The sequence below is a fragment of the Dromaius novaehollandiae genome, chromosome W (assembly GCF_036370855.1).
Source record: "Dromaius novaehollandiae isolate bDroNov1 chromosome W, bDroNov1.hap1, whole genome shotgun sequence".
In the NCBI taxonomy this organism is placed as follows: Eukaryota; Metazoa; Chordata; class Aves; order Casuariiformes; family Dromaiidae; genus Dromaius; species Dromaius novaehollandiae.
Window position 1 is genome coordinate 66,337,436 of NC_088130.1, and position 20,069 is coordinate 66,357,504.

General features: G+C 45.0%; 1 protein-coding gene across 5 annotated transcripts in view; it reads left to right on the forward strand.

Annotated features, from left to right (window-relative positions):
• Window positions 1-20,069, forward strand: part of LOC112994466 (SET-binding protein) — a 263,221-nt gene that overhangs the window by 176,202 nt on the left and 66,950 nt on the right. For all 5 annotated transcript variants that reach the window (XM_064500827.1, XM_064500828.1, XM_064500825.1 and 2 more), the window contains one exon: window positions 4,999-8,464. In XM_064500827.1, the coding sequence (XP_064356897.1) occupies window positions 4,999-8,464 (3,466 nt within the window). The remainder of the gene's footprint in view (window positions 1-4,998; window positions 8,465-20,069) is intronic.

Consider the following 20,069-nt stretch of genomic DNA (forward strand, 5'->3'; position numbering starts at 1 on the left):
GCAATTTTCTGCTGTCCCATTGGGACACAAGAGGAAATGCTCAGTTTCAATTTTGAGCAAAAGTATGATCTGAGCCAGGATTATTTATTCATGTGTTGGAGCTGGAAATCTCAGTTTTCTCTTCCTCTCAAAGGGTTTTCTCCTCCAGTAACATGTTTTCATGCATGTCTAGGAAGCAGAGACTGAAGAGAAAGCTTTTCAAGAGGAACAAATTACCTGGAGTTTTTCCAGTTTTTAGGAGCTCCACGTGAAGCACCAAAGCAGAGCCTGAGTTTTCGGAAGCCAGGTGCCCATTGCATTTTCCACTTCACCTCGGTGCACCCAGATCTATTCATTCCCTCCTGAAAATCTCAGGCTGACCTTTTGATAAGGACCAGAGGCCCATTTTCAGCACTGTCCAGTGCGCTTCTGAGTATAAGTCTGAGTTAATGCAGGTAACGCAGTTAATTCAGGTATAAATTCAGCCTGGCCTTTGCTCTGAGCTGGCTGAATAGAAGGAAGGTCCGGTTTGCACGCAATGTGGCTGGCTTAGCAGAGTGCTGTGCCTGAGCTAACATCCTTCTTTGCATGGCTTATTAGCTTGGAAACAACACTTTGCAAGAGCAGCATCCAGCCAAGCCAGGCAAAGCGGAGCAAACGTCTGCGTACGTCCAAGCAGTTGCAGCCTCACCCCATTGATTTCCGATGAGATGTCAGCTCCCAGCTGCCAAAATCGCTACCAAAAATGGGTTAGAAGCTCCAGGACCGCAGAGGTTTTTCATGATGTTTTGCTGAGGTTTGTTCTCATTGGAGAAGCAGGGGTAGCTCTGAGATAAAAGCAAACACTTCCCAAGACTCTGATTCTAAGTGACATTATTTGTTTAGGAAAGCCTTTCCCCTTTTTCTTTCTTTCTTTCTTTCTTTTCTTTTCTTTTTCTTTTTTTTATTTCCAGGCCATGAAGCCGATAACAAAGGATGGTATGTCCCCAGAGCACGCTCTGATGTGTCACTGTGGATGCCAGTCCCCACAGACGCTCCCGATGTTATTAATTTTTAAAACAAACTTGCTGATTGAGGTTCTGACTGCCTTTAAATTGTCTCTACAAGGAGACTGTGTACTAATTAACCCACAGAAACAATCCATGATGTACCTTTTTCAAGTTTCAGGGTGATTAGAATATGAAAATGAAGAGCACAATGGTGCAGATGTTTTAAAATCACAGCAGACAGCAATTAGTGACATGGGAACCAGCTGCTTATCTCTCCAGATAAAGCCTCTTAATAGGGAATTACACTTGAGGAGCCATTACACAGATGGATCTGCGAATGATTTAAAGAGGGGGCGTTGTAGTATTAACTTTGATTTGCAAGCCAGATTCTTGACAAGTTGTATGTGCGTTACCTCTGGAAGAAGGTGCATTTGGAGCAGGGCGGTACTGTACTCTCTGAGCGAGTAGATTTTTGTCAGGTGTGGGCTTCTGTGTGTGTATTTTGTTAATTATATTCATTTTTATAGACTTGAGGGTTTTTTTTTTTAAACTAAGCCCTTGATTTTTGTCTGTTTGATTGCTGACATCTCCTCCCACTTTCTGCTTTGGGAATGGAAGCAGCGTGTGGATGCAGAGCGATGCTCAGGCAAGGGAACGGTGAGGCAGGATGCAATATTTTAAGTGTCCCCGTGGGCCAGATTCTGCCACTGGGTGCTGCTTGCAGAGGAAGGTGCTGCTCATCATGGGACTGACACAGTCTCACCCTCCCTTTTGTGAGGGCTGCATGCTGAAATAAAGCTGGAAATAAAACTGGAACGAGGAGAAAGCACATCTTCATTTGTGCAGGTCTGTAAAGGCGGGTGCAACCCCGTGTGCCACCTCCTCTATTTGCCGGCTGGTGCACTTCAGTAGCCAGTAGGTAGGATGTATCCTATAGGTCTACCCAGCACTGCCAAACCTGAGTGCTGATGCTCTGGTTTTTGACATTAAAATCACTACAACAATAAGAAGAGAATTCAAACTTTATTTCTGTAGCCTTTTCCTGTGCTGGCTCATGTTGCTCAAACTTCTTTGCAGTTGCAATAACTCTCAGCTTCCTCATATTTTATCTTTTCAAAGGAGCTATGGGCTTGCTACCCAATAAACACGTCCAGTAACCTGAATGTGAAGAGAAATATTGACCAGGTTTTTGTCATGTGATTAAGTTGCATGGGTTAAGTTAGACTTCTAAATTCCACAAAAAAATGAAGAGGGGGCAGACTCCTGATCCAGAATAGCTAGTTGCTGAAGAAAATCCCATGCAGTGAAAGGTCACACTACAAACAGAGGCAGGCACTGAAGCCTAAAGTATATTTAGGGTCTCAGAGTAAATGCAGGTAAATCTTTCTATTTTCCCAAAAAAGCCTGCTTGGGATGCCAGTCTTGGCCATGCTGGGAGCTCTATGCAAGTCAACGGCCCATTGCGTGGAGCTGCAGCATGTTAAGTGACATGAAAGGCACCAAGATGCAGCCGTCGGGGCTCAGAAGAGCTCGGCCAGCTCAAGCAGGGGCTTAGGTGGGGTTTATGATTTTTAAAGCTCTCCGCTCTCATCCATCCTGCCGTGGGTTGGCCCTTGCTCTTAGTCTCAGTGCCTTTGGCTTGCGGCGCTTGCCTGAGTTAACACCGTGGGTGACGCAGGCCTATCTTTCTCATGGGTTATAAGATAGACCTTGCGGTGGCCTGTGGTGCTGGAGTAATGACAAGGCCATTGCTAGGGATCTGTTGCAACGTCACTTCGTAGCATGCAGGATGAGGAAACAAGGCTGGAGGAGCTAAGCGATATAGCAGCATTCATCTCCGATACGTAGCTGGCCTCTTGGTTGTAAACCCTTATTAACTGTCTTTAAATATAGAGCGGAGATTATTGCTGCTTTTAAACTAGAGCAGCGTGCGCTCGGCGGAGGTGGAGGGAGCACAGTGTTGCCGGCGTGTGACGTTTTCCCTCACTGCTGGGACCCTCTCTGTTTTCAAAAGAGATTTTTTAGGTCATTTAGTTTTACAGCTCGGCATTTGGGAAGGAAGTTGAGTGTAAAGAGTTGCTGGGATTACAGATCCCTGCAGAAGCAGGCTGGCCCCGCATCGGTGCAGGACCAGCAGAGGCCTAGGCCTAAGATTTCCAAGGATTTTAGGTCAGAAATCGTCGTGCTTTGGGAAGATGCTATTTCATTAAAAAAAAAAAAAAAAATCAAACTTCAACATCAGTGCCATTGATCTCGCTTTGCCTCTCTATCAGTATCCAAAGGAGTTGGAAGTGGGTGGGCTGTATTTTTGTCACATGCTTTTTGGAGTGGAGCAAGGGGGGAGTCAGCTCCGTTCCCGCTCAGCCTCCGTTTGCTGAACCGATGGCTGCAAAGCGGCTCGCGAGCAAGGCGGTAGTGCGGGCACCGTCCCTACTGCGTGCTCAGTGTGGTGGCTCCAGTGTGGGAGGTCACTTCTGGAAGCAGGAACTGATTCATTCCCCGAAGTCTGTTTATGCTTTCGGCTCTTTTCTCATGCTGGGAGGAAAAAAAAAAATGGGTGTCACAAGCCTGCGACATCTGCAGTCCTACCACAGCTGCATGCTTTCATTTTCTCACTCCACAATTCCTGGAAATCTTTGCTTTCCCTGAGCGTAGCTGGTCCATATGCGCGACAGCTGAACTATCTGCAGGATTTAAGAGTCCCTGGTTGCTCCTCAGACAATGGACCAGAACAGCTTCCTCCTTACTGTGTTTTCCAAAAAGGCCACATGCCTGTTTTTACATCCACACTAAGGATGGATCATCATCAAGCTTGCCAATAACACGCGTGTTTACTGGTCGCTAGATAATACACCGTGGGCTTGGGGATGTTCAACACCTTTCAGATTCCTCTGAAGTTGCTCAGATGCAGGGATGCCTTGTTTCCCAGAAAACCAGAGCTCGAAAGCCTTGTTCTTTCCTTGGTTGCACATTTATTTTAAGGATCTCATCATTTTTTTGGTATTCAGGATGGTGTAATTACAGTCACAACGGAGAACAGTTGTTTGTGATACTACATGTATGAAATAAGGTTCACAGTTTGATCCAGATTTAAAGAAGAAAAAAGTAGTATAACAAGGAAAACAAATGGCTAGAAGAGGTCAGTTAGTGAAAGTAAAATGGATTTCTTCCATTTTAAGAAACTTCTGAAAAGGTTACAGCAGTAATAAACATAATTTCTTCACCTGGAGGAGGCCCACCAAGAAAAAGAAGTACTTCCTTTTGCTCTGCAACAGTCTTCAGTGTAATTTTGCCCGTACTGTAACCCCTGTGATTTGAAGGGCTGCTGTCGGATTAGAAATCGTATTGAAAATATCTCTTACCGACACTGCAAATAGCAGATTATTAAAATGGGAAGAGAGTAATGCAAATCTCGAACCTGCCAAGTTTGCCTTACATGCTTGACACTATGCATATGATTTCCAGACTAACTTTGCGGGGATGACTCCTATGTGGGAATTTAAGCAAGTAAATCTTTGCAGATTCAGGCTTTGTAGGGAAATGAACCCATGGGTTTGTTTGTAATCACTTCCTAGATTAAGGTCACGTTTTTGTTGTTTACAACAATGAGCTTAATTCATCCATTTTTGAGCTGCCCAATGCATCGAGTTCTGTGAGGGATTATTTTTAAGGAAAAAGGGATTCTCACCAGGAGGCTGGGTCGCAGCATTCATCCATTGAAAGGAATATTTTACTTGTGTTTTAAATTAAAAATCAATAGAGTATGTTTCCATAGCAATTTAGCATTTATGGAAATATTTCCATTGTTTTAGAACAGGAAAATAAAACAAAACTTGTTTACAATGCATAAATCTAAATGCACATTTGACTTGAATATAAGATGACTTTATAAAGGCTCCTAACCCTTAAGAGGACATTGCTTAGGAAGAGTTGTCATTCACTGAACAAATTAAGGGTTGTAATTAGTGGTTATGATTGGACCAATAAACTAACTTTTTTTTCTTATTTGCATTTTCTTCTCCCCTTTCAGGTTTATGACAGGCCACAAAAACATTCTGCTCTGCACTATGATCCGGGCCTCCAACAAGACTTCACCGGTGACACCTTAAAATCAAAGCACCAGCAGAAAAGTAGCAACCAGCACCATCTTGACTGGTCAGCAAGCTCTGATACTGGATCCGCTTCTCAAAGTTGTTTCATCAATACAGAATGCAGTCGGGAAGCTGTTAGTGCCACCAAGGTGCCCGCTCCAGAGCCAGTAGTCTCTTTCAGCAAATCCCAAGCAAAGAAATCCTGTGCCGGAAGCACGTGGGGGCAGCTGTCGGCCAGTAGTAAAGAGCTTGCCATTTGCAGTGCAGTCCCGTCACCCAACAACATCAGCACAGCCGCCCAGCCTAGCAACGCTTCTGAGTGCAATGGGCTTCTGCCTCTCATCGATCCAGAGGGAGGTGTGCAGCTGGAGGCCCCCGATCAGCCCACGGGGACTACAAAGAAGAAATCCAGCAAAAAGGACTTGATAAGTCAAACCATCCAAACCCCAGACATCGAGTGGGTGAAGAGTGCTCAGAAAGCATTTGACAGCAAAAGCCATGACAGCATGGATGGGAAAAAGGAGTCTTACTCAATGGATGGTGTGTTAGACACGTCACCCACAAAGCAGAATCCCAGTTCTGCTAGCAGTTCTGAAAGCGACACCAGTCACGTACGAATTACTATCCCAATAAAGTCTCCAACAACAGATACATCTGGCCATAAAAGGAAAAAAAGGCAGTCTACAAAATCTTCCATAGAGAAAACTATCCAGGAGAAAAGCCTGTCTTCTGGACTTCCTTTGAGCAGTGAAGTAGCAAACAGGACTAGCTCACAATCAGAGGGGAATAAAAAAGATCTTCGAGCCACAAAGCCAGGGAAAGTGATTGATAATGAGCCCCCTCTAGTAGCTATTGAAAGCAGTGTGCTCACTGACAAAGCTTCCCCCAACAGTGCCACTAGGCTCAGAAAATCCGTAGCTGTGACGTCCACGCTCCTACCTACCGATCTTCCCACAGCTAGCAAATTATCTGAGGTCCAGCACCCCAAACTTGCAGCTAAGCGGAGATGGACCTGCAGCAAACCTAAATCTATCCTTCGGGAGGCCTCCATGGCAACATCTGAGAAGCTGATGGTGGAGCCTCCTTCAGCCTATCCCATCACACCATCCAGCCCTCTGTATACCAATACAGACAGTCTTACTGTGATCACACCTGTCAAGAAAAAAAGAGGACGACCAAAGAAACAGCCTTTGCTCACTGTTGAAACCATTCATGAGGGAACCTCCACCAGCCCAGTGAGTCCAATCAATCGCGAATTTCCAGGAACAAAGAAAAGGAAGAGGAGACGGAATCTGGCCAAGTTGGCCCAGATGGTCCCAGGAGAGGACAAGTCCATCAGTGAACTCAAGTTTCACAAAAAGGTTGGGAAGCTTGGGGTCTTGGATAAGAAGACCATCAAGACCATTAATAAAATGAAGACCCTCAAGCGGAAGAATATTCTCAATCAGATCTTGTCCTCCTGCTCCAGCAACATAGCTCTAAAAGCAAAAGTTCAGCCACCGTCTAGTGCTGGGCCAACAACCATTGATGCCAGACTGGGGAAGCAGATCAATGTCAGCAAGAGGGGGACTATCTACATTGGCAAAAAAAGGGGCAGGAAGCCCAGAGCAGAGCTGCAGCCTCAGCCAGAAGAACCTAAGACAGCCATGAAGCACTCAAGGCCTGTTTCCAGCCAGCCAGAAAACCCAGCAGTGCCTTCCAACCTGCAGTCACTTGTGGCATCGTCACCAGCAGCTATTCATCCGCTTTCGACACAGTTAGTGGGGACTAACGGCAACCTTAGCCCTGCAAGCACTGAAACGAATTTTTCAGAGTTAAAAACTATGCCAAATCTTCAACCTATCAGTGCTCTTCCTACAAAAACCCAGAAAGGAATGCACAGTGGAACTTGGAAGCTGTCTCCACCCAGGTTAATGGCTAATTCACCTTCCCACCTCTGTGAAATAGGTTCTCTGAAAGAAGTCACACTGTCGCCGGTGAGCGAGTCTCACAGCGAGGAAACCATACCAAGCGACAGTGGGATAGGTACAGACAACAACAGCACTTCTGACCAAGCCGAAAAGAGCTCAGAATCCCGCCGGAGATACTCCTTTGATTTCTGCACCCTGGACAATCCAGAGGCTATCCCGTCTGACACCAGCACAAAGAACAGGCATGGTCACCGGCAGAAACATCTCATTGTGGATAACTTTCTCTCTCATGAGAGCATTAAAAAGCCAAAGCACAAGAGGAAAAGGAAAAGCCTGCAGAACAGAGATGACCTCCAGTTTCTGGCAGACCTTGAGGAACTCATCAATAAGTTTCAAGTGTTCAGGATTTCCCATAGAAGTTACACATTTTATCATGAAAATCCATATCCCAGCATCTTCAGGATTAATTTTGATCACTACTACCCTGTGCCATATATCCAGTATGACCCATTGCTCTATCTTCGCAGGACCTCTGACATGAAGTCTAAGAAGAAGCGTGGTAGACCTGCCAAAACCAATGACACCATGACAAAGGTGCCTTTTTTACAAGGGTTCGGTTACCCTATTCCCAGTGGGAGTTACTATGCACCCTATGGAATGCCTTACACATCAATGCCTATGATGAATCTTGGTTACTACGGTCAGTATCCAGCTCCTTTGTACCTGTCTCACACGCTCGGAGCGGCTTCCCCATTTATGAGACCTACCGTGCCCCCACCCCAGTTCCATGCAAGCTCTCATATGAAGATGGCCACCACTGCCAAGCATAAAGCGAAACACGGAGTGCACCTGCAAACACCTGTGGGAATGGGCCTTGGAGACATGCAGTCCTCTCTGGCTCCTCCAAAGGTTGGAGGGACAAGCCTTTCAAGTGGGCGACTTCACAAAAGGAAACACAAACATAAGCACAAGCATAAGGACGAGCGGATATTGGGGACACATGAAGATCTGAGTGGTCTCTTTGCTAGCAAGTCCACTGGTTTCTCCAGCCATGCGATCAATGAAAGGCTAAGTGGCTCAGATAAAGACCTCTCCTTGCTCAACGAGAAAAGCAAGCATAAGGAGAAACAGAAGCACCAGCATTGTGAAACCGGACACAAAGGCTCGAAGAGTAACTTTGAAGTGGATACGCTGTCTACACTATCACTTTCTGATGCCCAGCAGTGGACACAGAGTAAAGACAAGGGTGACTCAAGCAATGATCCCATTGACTCTTGCACAAAGAGATACTCTGGTAATACGGAGAGTAATGCAAGGTCAGAGTCCCTGGACATGTTTGGTGAAATGAATTCCTCGAGTGACAAGCGGGACAATGATGCAAGTGGGAGTAAAAGAAGAAGCTTTGAAGGGTTTGGAACTTACAGGGAAAAGGACGTTCAGCCCTTCAGGACAAATAGGAAGGACAGAAGTACTTACGATTCTTCAGCCTCTTCAGGTAGGCTCCTATTTATTCTATTTCATTTTACTGCCATTTATTCATTTATTTATTAATGCTGAACAAAGAGAGACTTGCCATTTTCAGCAGCTGTGTTTCTGTGTCACTAACTTCTCTGCCTTTATATAGTGGACTCCCATTTTCCATCCAAGCTTTGGGAGACTAGTGAGAAAGTTGACTACACATCAAGCCAAAACCTTCAAAAGGCTTTGAGTTGTTACATGGCTTTTTTAGAAATATTTTTCCTGTCTTTTCCTATTTATCCTAGCTTGTGGTACTTCCTCCAAAAATCTCTGCGTTGCATTCTGCAACAGAAGCAACTTTCATGCCTGTTGGCAAAGCAAACATCCCTCTTTTTGGAATCGAATATCTCTGGGCAGCAGTTGTCGCCCAGCCTTGAGAAATACAGCCGCAGTACGGAGCAGGGATTCTCCTCTCTGGTCCGCAAAGTGGACAAAAGCTGTTTGCTGATGGCCTGGGCTAGACATGTGGGAAGCTGCGGAGCTGGGTCAGTGTCCCACGATTAGTGTGGTGTACCGCCGATCCAGGGGGACCCATCACGATGATGGCCACGTTAAATCTATGGAGACCCTGGGTGCAATCCTAGTGTAAATCTGTCACTTCCAGTCGGCAGGTGTCATGTAGAGTAATTATCCTGAGCATTGAGTGGCTGTGGGAAGAGGCTGGTGTCATGGAAACAATAAGCCCTAGCCGATTGACTCTGAAGAGTTTTAGGACTCATGACTTGGAAATATAAGCTGGGTTGATGGGGAGGGAGGAAGCTCCTTTCGGATGCTTGGGACATCTGTTCCTCTCCCACAGCGGGGGGGGAAGAAAAGGAATCTGAATCTTGTCTGAGAGACTGAATTGTACTTTACAATGGAGAGCTGCTTTCGTGATGACGCAGAGGCAGGTGTTTTGCTGCAGCATAAATGAATCTAGCTTGGGAGCAAGCCCAGAGCTCCTGCACCACCAGATATTTATCACAAAGCAGATTACACAGTCAGTTCTGGAAAAGGGTGAGCTTTACTGAACCAACCTGTGGTGGATGAGATTCTCATGTGCTAAAAAAGGGCTTCAAAGCAGTGTAATTCATAGCCTCCAAAATGAAAAGGCAGAATCAGCTGAGAACACAGAGGGAGCAGAGAATTTATATAACCTGCCAATGTGAGGCCTTTAAGTTTTTTATTGACTTGTAGCTGATTGAGATCCAAAGACTACTCATGTTTAAGCCACCTAGACATTTCCATTTCCTTCACTGAGACCTGGATCTGGACTATAGCAATGAGAAGCAGTCTAGAATGAAAGCTTATCCCATGCAAACATGTCCATTCACATTATTATATTAAATCAGGGCAATGGTGACAGAAGTGTGGCACACAGAAATGTTGGAAATAGACTGAATTCAGCTCCTGATTGTATCAAGTTTGCTAATATAGCTGTCGAAGAACCAAACTTATTCTCCAAGCACTGTGCTGGCTCCTGCAGTGAGGAAGTTGTGTCCTAGCAGACATGGATTAAAAGTCTTCATAACTTTCAACCAAGCTGTTTCTCCACTGTGAAGTTACTGATTTCACAGTTTGCTAACAGTTGGATTTGTGGCCTCTTCGCCTTCTGAACAGAACATGTTTGCTGCACCTTTATTTTCCAATCCAGTATGTTTCATTTGGGAACAGCAAATTGTTAAGAGAACATTGTCAGTGCTGGTAAACCCAAATGAGTTTCAAAAGTGGGGGGTATGATCCCCACCAGGCTGCCCTTGAAATAGAATTTGTTAAGAAAAAGTCCATTTCCTGCCATTTTTCCTTCAATTTATTGTCCATGGCAATAAAAAATAAGACGGAGTGGTAGAACTTGCAATAGGAGCTTTGTCAGATTTGCTGTTTAAACTTTTAGAACTGGTTCTCATTTAGACTGCAATTATTATTTTTATTTATTTTTACTTTTCACAATTGCAACTGCACATCATTCCCCATGACCTAATCCATCAAGTTGCAGATTATGAACTGGTTTCTTCATTGTCAAGCTATTATTTAGATGGAAAAATCATCAGCAGTTAGCCAACCAGAGCCAGCTAACCAGAGCCATACCTTACACTACAAGAGGAAAAATACTAAAGCTAAACAGCTCTGCCAAGAAAGGCCTGGAGCCAAGACTGCTCATTAAAGCCTAGGAACATCTGTCTGCTTATGACTGTCTCAGATCTCAGTGCAGCTTTTTTTCCTTTCTGCCTTTGACCTTCACTGGGATTCCCAACTGAGGTCCGTACTTCAGTCTAGCCGTAGCTATTAACTGGTTCCTACTGAGGAGGGATTAAACTTTTCCACGATAACCTTGACCTTCTTTCTCCTCATTCACCTTGTGTTTCCCTAAGGTGGCTGAGCAGTGATTGACTAAGCATAAAAATAAGAGGCAAAAGGAAAAAAATAAAGCTGTATGGGAGCACATATCTCTGTCCCAGGAGGCTATTCCATAGTCTGATTGCTCTTGCCATGCAGTATTTGTAATCTTTCACCATTTAAAAATAATATATGACAGAGACAAGAGGAGGCCTCCTGAATATTCAGATGGAAGCTGAAAATAGATTCATATCAAAATTTCACTGTTATCCTTACTGCATGGGCATTTTGGCATGCTCAGTAATGCCATTTGCAAGTTCCTTGTATGTTGCTGGAGATGAAATATGGAGCAAAATGCCACCCACGCTGTGTAGAGATATCTGTGATAAGAGAAAGAACCATTTAGTGTTCTCCAGCATATAGGCATCGCAGTTAGCTTCCGTGCAGTGTGCTGACGTGGGCGCTGTTGTGGTGTTGCTGTTTTTCTTATTATTATCCATGTTATAATAGCACTTAGCTGTTTCTGAAAAGATTCATCTTTCCTGGTGCTATGCACAGGTTGTGCATATGGTAAGAAACCGTCCTGCCATATAACCTTAAAGCCTGTGTATGATCTTACAGTCTAGAGGGACTAGGATGTCAAGGGAAGACAAGGGGAGACCCTCGCTTTTTTCTTTTTTTAGCTGATGATTGTACAAGCAAAGATTGCCTTCTTTGCATATTGGGCATCATGGCTCGAAGATCAGCTAATAAGTACGTGGTTTTCATCAGGTATAGTACAGACACCAGGCACAGTAAATTTACAGGAATGTAAAGCTAATCATATGCAGCTATTAGGAAGGCAGTAATCATCAGGCTGCAAATGCAGGATGGTTAGCATGACAAACATGCATTACAAATTAATGCTTAACTTACCTGTGAGCCCCCACACCCATTCCACCCTCAAGGTCTAGCAGTGCTACAAGCTGCATTTCTTCTGCTTTGACCTTTCCTCCTCAACTACTGTGCATGGTGCTGGGTGCAGGTTTAACTCCGAAGGGATCAGTGCCAGGTTTAGATCAAGGACAGGCATTACACGGCGAGTAGTGTTTGGCTCTTATGACATGAGGGGATGAAGAGGGGCTGTGCCGTGTGTGCCTACATATGTAAACCACTTTTATTAAATGCACGACTGTGTGTAGTATTTGTTTAAAGTTATTTTTTAACATCTTTATCTTAAAAGTGCCCTTGCTCACGTTAGAAAAGCCTTACATTGGAGGATTAAGCCTTCCCAAAGGAGAGTAGGAGGGATACTGGAACAAGGGAGGAGAAGTGACAATCAAATGAATGAACAACATTCATCTGATGTCAGTACAAACACACATATAAGTAACCATGCTCTGTTGAGTAGTGTCATTTGTCTAGATGAGATTTCTTCCTTGACAGAACCCCCCTCCGCCGCTCAGTTGTTGCTGGAATGGGCCGTTTCCACGCAGCGTAGAATAAATCTCTGGTTGTCCTCTCTCAAAAGTCAAATGCATTATTGTGATTTAAAACAGGACTTGCTATGAGCAAAAACAAACATCATAAAATATTGGCAAAGCCCCTGCGACGTTTTCTTTCATTTGTGTGGGTCTTTTTTTCTTTTTTTCTTCCGAGAAGCAGCTTGCACAGTTCTGAACTATTATCGTGAAGTCTTAATCAGCCACAGTTTTACACCTAGGAGGGATGTGTGTTTCAGTAGTGGGTAAACTTATTTTGTTCTTCTGAATGTATATGGCAGCTCTTCTAGAGCCAGACAAATAGGATTAGCCAACTGCCCTGTTAATCAAACTTTGCCGATTTTTGTGGAATAATATTTTCCATGAATAATTTTTTATAGCTCCAGAGTTACAGAGCTGGTTCATTATTCTGCAGTGAATATATTATTTCAGGGGTAGTGGAAACATTGATCTAACACTCTGTTTGATGAATGTTTTCCCGTTTGACCAGCTCAGAGACATGATATGTCTATACTGACCGGCCCTTCGATAAATACTCATGGATGCACTTCTGCATACTGGAACAAGGGAGGAGATGTGGCAACCAGGTGAACGAACAAAGTTCATCTGTTATCAATACAAATACCATGTATAAGTAACCTTGCTTTCTTGACTAGTGGCATTTGACCCAATGGGACTTAGGTGTCTTAAGGCAGTGTGCATATGTATGACGAACCGGAGGCAAGCTGCCGTGCGGTCTGGGATTGGGAGACCCAGCTTCCATTTCCCTGCTCCATCATAGCTTTCTCACGTGGGTGTAGAAAAGTGTCTGAACCTCAGTAAACCTCAGCGTCTGTCTGTGAAAGGGGGATAAAAGCAGGTTCCTGCTTTACGGAGCCATGGTGAGGTCTAATACGCAAAGGTGCAGAGTGGGAGCCCTGGCAGGGCTTGAAGTGGATACCAAAAGAGGGTTGGATGTTAACTTCACTTTTCATGGATTTATGGAATATCAGGCACCCTGCCTTCCTCTGGCTCTGCCATGATTTCCGCTGACACCCCAGGCTCCTAAATAGCTTCGAGCAGCTGCAACCGTTTTCTAGCCCCAGTGTCAGTGGGAGGTTTTGCCCTCCTCCCCCTGTGGTTGGGGACAGGCACTATACAGTTACAGGCTGAGTGTTTATACCATCTGGCCCATAAAAGCTAGCATTGAAGCTTTACAAAATGCCATTATTTGTAAATACAATTACCTTCATAAAAACATCTGTCTGGGCCCCCAGGTGCTTATGTGTATGACCAAAACTACTGAAACAACCTCCAAAAACGCTCCCCGGCCCCACTAGGGTCCTTCTTGTTGCTTCCCACTGAATCTTCTGCCAGTCCTGGAGAGAGGAGGCCAGACTAGCTTGCCTGTTACTCCTTTTTGCCCACAGCATTTCTTAGAGGAATGGGCTGTTGAGGAAAAATAAGAATGATGGAGAAAACAAGTTGAAGCTTTTCTTGAAAGTGTTTTGAACAAGGTGTTGGAAATACAGTGAGTTTTGATGTTTTTTTTTTTTTTCAATGCTACCACTTGTTTACTGTGTTGCTTCCAAAATTTGCGCTGACCAAGGACAGAGGAAACAAGAGGGAGGCCAGAGTGGGAGAGGGAGCCGGAGTATTTACCACCCAACCAATCTTTTATTTCCTCTCTAAATGACTGTATGTTTACTGAGCTGCCTCAGGCTCGGTACAAGGTCTTTTGGACCAGTGATGAATTAATCAAATTAAACGTTGTGACCCCTTTGCTTTCTGGGAGTGTTGCAAGCCTCCCAGCACCCTGCCGAATTTCTGCCTCTCACTTTGCTCTCTGTCCAACAGTCAAGCAGTTCTTCCTTTACAACTTGGCGTCTCCGAGCTATTTATCTTCGCTCTTTCTGGCCAATGCCAGAATGTCTTGTTTGAAGTTTTTATTTAGACCGCTGCCGGTTTATGGAATTGTGCAGATTCCATATTGTGTGTGCAGCAACTTCACTTTAGACACAATTGGCTTCTGCGGGTCTCCTGGCTTTAAAAGGCAATAAAGACTCACAGCCTGATTCTCCTCTCAGCCCATCATAAATCAAGATTGTCTCCACTGAAAACAGTGAGCTCGACGTCTAGAGTAAAGTCTCCATGGAGGCAAAGAGGGGGCAAGCCAGGGAAAAGTCACGTGCACGTGTCGGTGGTGCGTGGTCGGGTTGCTTGAAACTGTACTCTACCTGCCTGGTGCCGCTCGCTTGCTGTTGGAAAAAGCCTCAGCTCAGGGTTTGCAGAGATTTCGTTAACTTGGACAGAGGGGGCGGTTAGGATTTTGACAGTGCACGGCCTGAATACTTGTTTAAGTGACAGTTTTAAGAAGACTAAGCAGAAAGAGTGTGTGTTACAGTTCTGGACCATACCAAATAGAAAAAGCATGCCATTTCTTGCCCGAAGACACTGATAATCTAAGTATGAGGCAAGAGGTCTGTTCAGATGTGTGGAGCAGGTAAAACATTGAAGGCATGGCTGTATCTTCACTATGAACCTGCCTGTTACTATAACTTAAAGCTGGGCATAGTTAGAGCTGAGCCTGAGATATCTGCCAGTAAGCTGGATCATAATGTGCTCAGGGCTACCTCCATCCCATCCAACCAAAATACCTAAGTGAGAGTTTGGATCTGTGACCTCTAGTGCATTTTCTGAGGCAGCTTTTTCATTCCAGCTGCCTACTAAGAATTTTATATTCAAGTATCATAGCAAAAGAGACCTGAAAGAGCATCATGATAGCTGCTTAAGCCTATTAATGCTTAACCAGCAGAAGAAGAAAGAATGCCCTGTTTGCAAGGTTTGACCGAGAAAGATGTCAGAATAATTCCCCTATAAATCCGAGGGTGAGGGGAGGGGTGGCAAAGGAAAGTTTTGACTTTACATGAATATATTTTTACACTACCTGGGAGATGTGAAAAGATGCAAGGCATCATCGTAGGAATCTGCAGTGGTTTGTCATTGAAAACGTGCAGTTGGGTAGGGATCCCCGTAGCCTTTTGCAGCGGCACCAAGCCTGACCTGGCTTGCACGCAGGGTGGTGCTGATTTCAGCAGGCTTCGGGATGGCAACGCAGAGCGAGCCGCCAAGCAAGGGCAGGACTGGATGGCTCAGAGGGATTTGCTAATGAGTGATCAAGCCTTGGGTCACTGGTTGAAATTTAATCTGCGAGAACAGTGACAGAAAATCAAATAGAAGTGCTGACGTCAGAGTGATGCTGGAGCAGCAGCAAAAGCGTTGCCAGAGTCTCCTGCCGCATACAAAGGCAGGTTAAATAAACTGGGTGTAAGCCATGGGGAATTTACCTGGATTATCCCAAGTGCAAGCTATATCACGGCCAATTTTTATTGTGTCTGTCAGTAACTCTGCTGATCTTACTGTGGTTTTTTTTGTGAATGACATCAGCGTATCTGATCCTAGAACCTGATCAAAACCTGATGTTACGTAGTACTAGAAATAAAATCAAGAAAGCAGTGAGGTAGACTTTGCTGGGCAGTGCCATGGCGTGTGAATCAGCAACATACCATTGAGTAGATAAGCACAGTGGTTTGCAATTTTGGCCATGGAGGGTTTTGTTGTTAGGGCCCACGTCAGGGCCAACATTTACCGAGAGCCTTTGTCATTCCTGGGACACTTGGCCGTCTCTCTGAGGAGACCGCGTGGTTTCACTGAAGCTTTCTCAGGGCTCACATTGCTAAAGCTGTAAATCCAGCTGCCATGCTTTGCAGGGCTACCAGAAAAAGGTTGGTGGTCAGATGGACACATTTACAGATGCCCCTAGCAATGGGAGCGGTACTGCCTTCCTGGCTCAGCCTGCCAGGGCGGGGGGGAGGCAGGTTTGTACCCCTGCTCTGGGAGAAAGCAGACTTTACTAACTCATGCTGTCAGCACAGCAGCTCCTGGGCCCTTAAATTAACACTTTTTCTGCCCACAAGCTCACTCTGGCTTCTGCCCCACTGAAGCGCTTGTTGTCCTTTTCATTAATTTTTAGGAGCCACTCTGTGGTCCTTCCTCTGCTACAAAGCAGCCATTCTGCGGCGATGGTGTATCTCCAGATGGCACATTGCAGCTCTGTGTCTTTGGCCTTCCCTGCCTCTAACGTAGCAATAGTCAGCATTGTTTTCTGTGCCAGCTATGATTAGTTGGCATAAGAGCACTTAAGGCAGTTGACACAGCCTTTGAGTTGCTTGGCTTACTTAAAAAAAAAGAGAGGAAAAATTCCCTGGACTACTCCAGTATCTCTTTGCTGCCTGAAGTCCAGTTTGCACCAATAAAAGCTTGGACTCATCCCAGAATTGGGATGTGTTCAGTTTCAGAGCATTTGGCATTCTATTAAAAAAAAAAGAAGAAAAGAAAAGAAAATCTGGGAGAGCAACAAGTTCAGAAAATAGTTAAACTCCAGATTAGAGCAGATTTCCTGTTTTGCTTCTCAACAAAACCTCAAAACCACTTTGAACATGTTTCCCACCTCAAGTGAGGGTGGAGTTGTGTACGCCCCACACGTGGCCTCAAGAAGTGCACCCAAGGACAATAGCACATCTTCTTTGGCACAGTGGGGCCAAATTTTCTGCTAGCAGGGCAGTCGATACGTGCGCCTGTGCATGACTGCCCAAAAGAGCATTTTACTCAGCCAAGTCCACTGGAAAACTTTAAGTTTACTATTTCCAACAGAACAGGCTGAACTGTAGAGATGTGGCAGGACGGAAACTGGAGGCATCTGGAAAGAGGATGCCTCTGTGAGATGCCAGGCAGATATTGGCTATTATCGGCAAGTTTGGCAATCTGCCATGATTTCATCGATTTGATCTGTGAGACGGCATCTTAGTAAATAGAAGGAGGAGATAAATCTCTTGCTCGGAAATTTATGGTGGTGCCTGATCTCCTGCTAAATGAATTCACTGCAGTCTGAAGCAATGTGTGTGTTTTGCAAACCCAGCATTCTTTGGCTGCTACAGTGCATCATGACATTACTTTAGGCGGTAAGTGGGATCTTATTTGTGATATAGTGTGCTGTGGTAGATCATAAAGCAGCTAGATGCCTGGGAACGCTGGATAGAGCTATGGCATTTGGGTGTGTAACTCCAAGTAACAATAAGCAGTGCTTAACACTTCCTCCCACACTAGAAGCATACCCATTAAAAGTTTAGCCAAGTCAGCTCTGCAAGTTCTTGCATAAAAGGACAACTGCTAAAACACTAATAGGAGTCACTCTTATGTTAAGGAGTGGGTAGAGCAGGATGCATTAACGCAAATTCTTTTTCTCTACTGCTAATCGGAAGGGAGTCTGGCTGAGATCAAAGAAACCCCCAGCAGGTAAAAATGGTAATAAATCAGGCTCAAGCCCAGATTCAAGACTCCTGAGTCTTTTTCTCAGGTCTGTTTCTGAGATTCTGCATAGCTTGAAGTAGTCAGTAAATGCGATTTAGGCCATCTATGAGTCAACGTAAGTCCCCACGTAAACGAACTGGAAGTGTGTAAGTCCCAAAGAATGGTTCGGTCTGTCTCATCTGAAGTAACACCTACATCCCAGAGGCACTGACTGTATATACATCTGGACAGTGCATTTTGGACTAAAGAGTGACCTAAGCACATAAGCATATGGTTTTGCATGTGTTCCGTGGTTGAAAGCTCAAAGGAGCTAGGTGTGTAGCTCCTGGCAGTCCACCATGACTCACAAATGGGTGCAGAGCTGCTAATATCTCCCAAGGTGCTGAAAAGGGTCCACTTCATTAAGTCATGGTCTGACCAAACCCACTGGTTTTAAATGATGTTGAGTTAGCACAAAACACCTCAGCAAGGCAAATTTGGGTCATATTTATACAGTTTTTGTGGGCCAAACCAGAAAAAGAGTCTAAGCCTTTGGACGGCTTATTACAGGCTGGTGTGTTCACACAGCTCAGAGCTGTGGGCCTCTGGAGAGAACAGACCACGCCACACTGCACAGTATTTGATTCTGATCTCCACTGGGCTCCATCTCCTTATAGCCCTAGGATACAATTATACTTATTTCTGGCTTTTTTCTAATACAGACACCAGAATAGGGGCTTTGCTGCAGCCATCTGCTTTCTAGCGTGACACTGCAGGAAGGTTGTGTGTGCTCTGGGAAGGGACATGAGGGATACTGGGGGGTTGCAGACTTCAGGCTAGAGTTGTAGTATTGTGCCGCGTAAAGAGCCAGCGTTGCATGGTACTGTCCTCTTAGCCATGCCTAGTTTTCCTCTTGGGTGGGACAAATGGCTCTTCAGAAGGGACACCAGGAGCCAGCTAACAAGCACAGAGCGTGGCTGATCTGGATACCAGGATACAGGAGAGGGACAGGGGAAGAGTCAATTTGGCAGTGTGGAAACACTCAGACGTTCCTGATTGCCAGCTAAGCTTGGGGTATGAGGGACAGCCTGTTTCCCAGCCTAACTGTTCATACCTTTTATCTAGTGGAGCTCTAAAACAGAAGATATACAAGCAAAAGACCTCCCCTTCCACTGGACTGGCTCTCTCTGGCCTCTGCATCCTACACTTCTGGCTGTTGAATAACCAAGCTCCACCTCAGCGTTACGGGTAGCCTGGTATAGTCTTGCCAAGTTGGAACACTGGAGTCAAGTCCTTTAGGCTGGACGGCCCAGATCTCTAGTTTTGCATTTTCTGGAGAAGTGCTGAAACCATTAATATCTTGTGCTTCCTCCTCCCACTTATCTCCCTACACAGGTGCTTGCCCTTCAGAAGGGAATTTGCATTCGGAATCCCACGTGGGCAGGAGTGCACATTCTTGAGCCTTGAATTAAGCACTTACCCTGGCACACTCCTGAGAATAATATCTTCCAGTGCCTCTGTCTGAGCAGCTGTATGCAACCACACTAAATCATCCCATGGAGGCCCCACAGCTCGCTCATCAGTCACTGGAGAAAAGAAAGGCGTGAACTTCACTTGGGTGCTGCTTCAGAGGCATCCGTCTCCCTGCTTTGCTTGTATAGGTTGCGCAGACACCTGCCTTAAATGCTCTGAATCATTCTCCTGGAGCCAGGCACCTATTTTTTAGATGTTGCAACAAATAAATTGAGTGCCTAAAGCACAGTCTCAATCTAGCCTTCAGGGTCTCCAGGTTTACCTACTGATATAATGATATAATAGTCCTTGCCCAACTCAAAGGGCTGTTGCAAGACTTTAATTAATTAATACTGGCAAGACTTTAAAATGTTGGAAATGAAAGGAGCTGTATAAATGCAGTGCATTATTATTACTTTACTGCACTTTCTGCTTCACTTTCACACCATACCTGAGCACAGAGCAGGGCAGCCGCATCCTCTGATTCACTGTGAATCATGAAGCCTACTTAAAATGTGGATGGTATTGATATATTTACACTGGTTAAAATGTTCCGGGGAAGAGACATTACTTCTCACTTCAAGAATGCTGGCCAAAGTGCTGGCAGCTCCCTCTTTTTTTCTGTTTCTCAGTATTACCCCTTCTATACTGAAGTCCTCAGTCAGCCAGTGTTTATGCAAGACATGCCAGAAGGTAGCTGGAGGTGTATGATTTGCAGAAGACCTCCTATGATTTGCAGAAGACCTAGTTACTCCCCAGTGACAATGCTGGCTAGCACAGGTGTTCATCCAAAGCACTTGAAACAGTAGTCCCTTGGTAGCTTTTGGTCCTCCATTTCACTGGTATGATTGATGTTAATTATAGCAATGCAGTGCCAGTGGTGGGCAAGACACCCAAGAGAACTTGTTAGTATCCCAGAAGTCCTTCTGTGTGCTTAGCATCAGA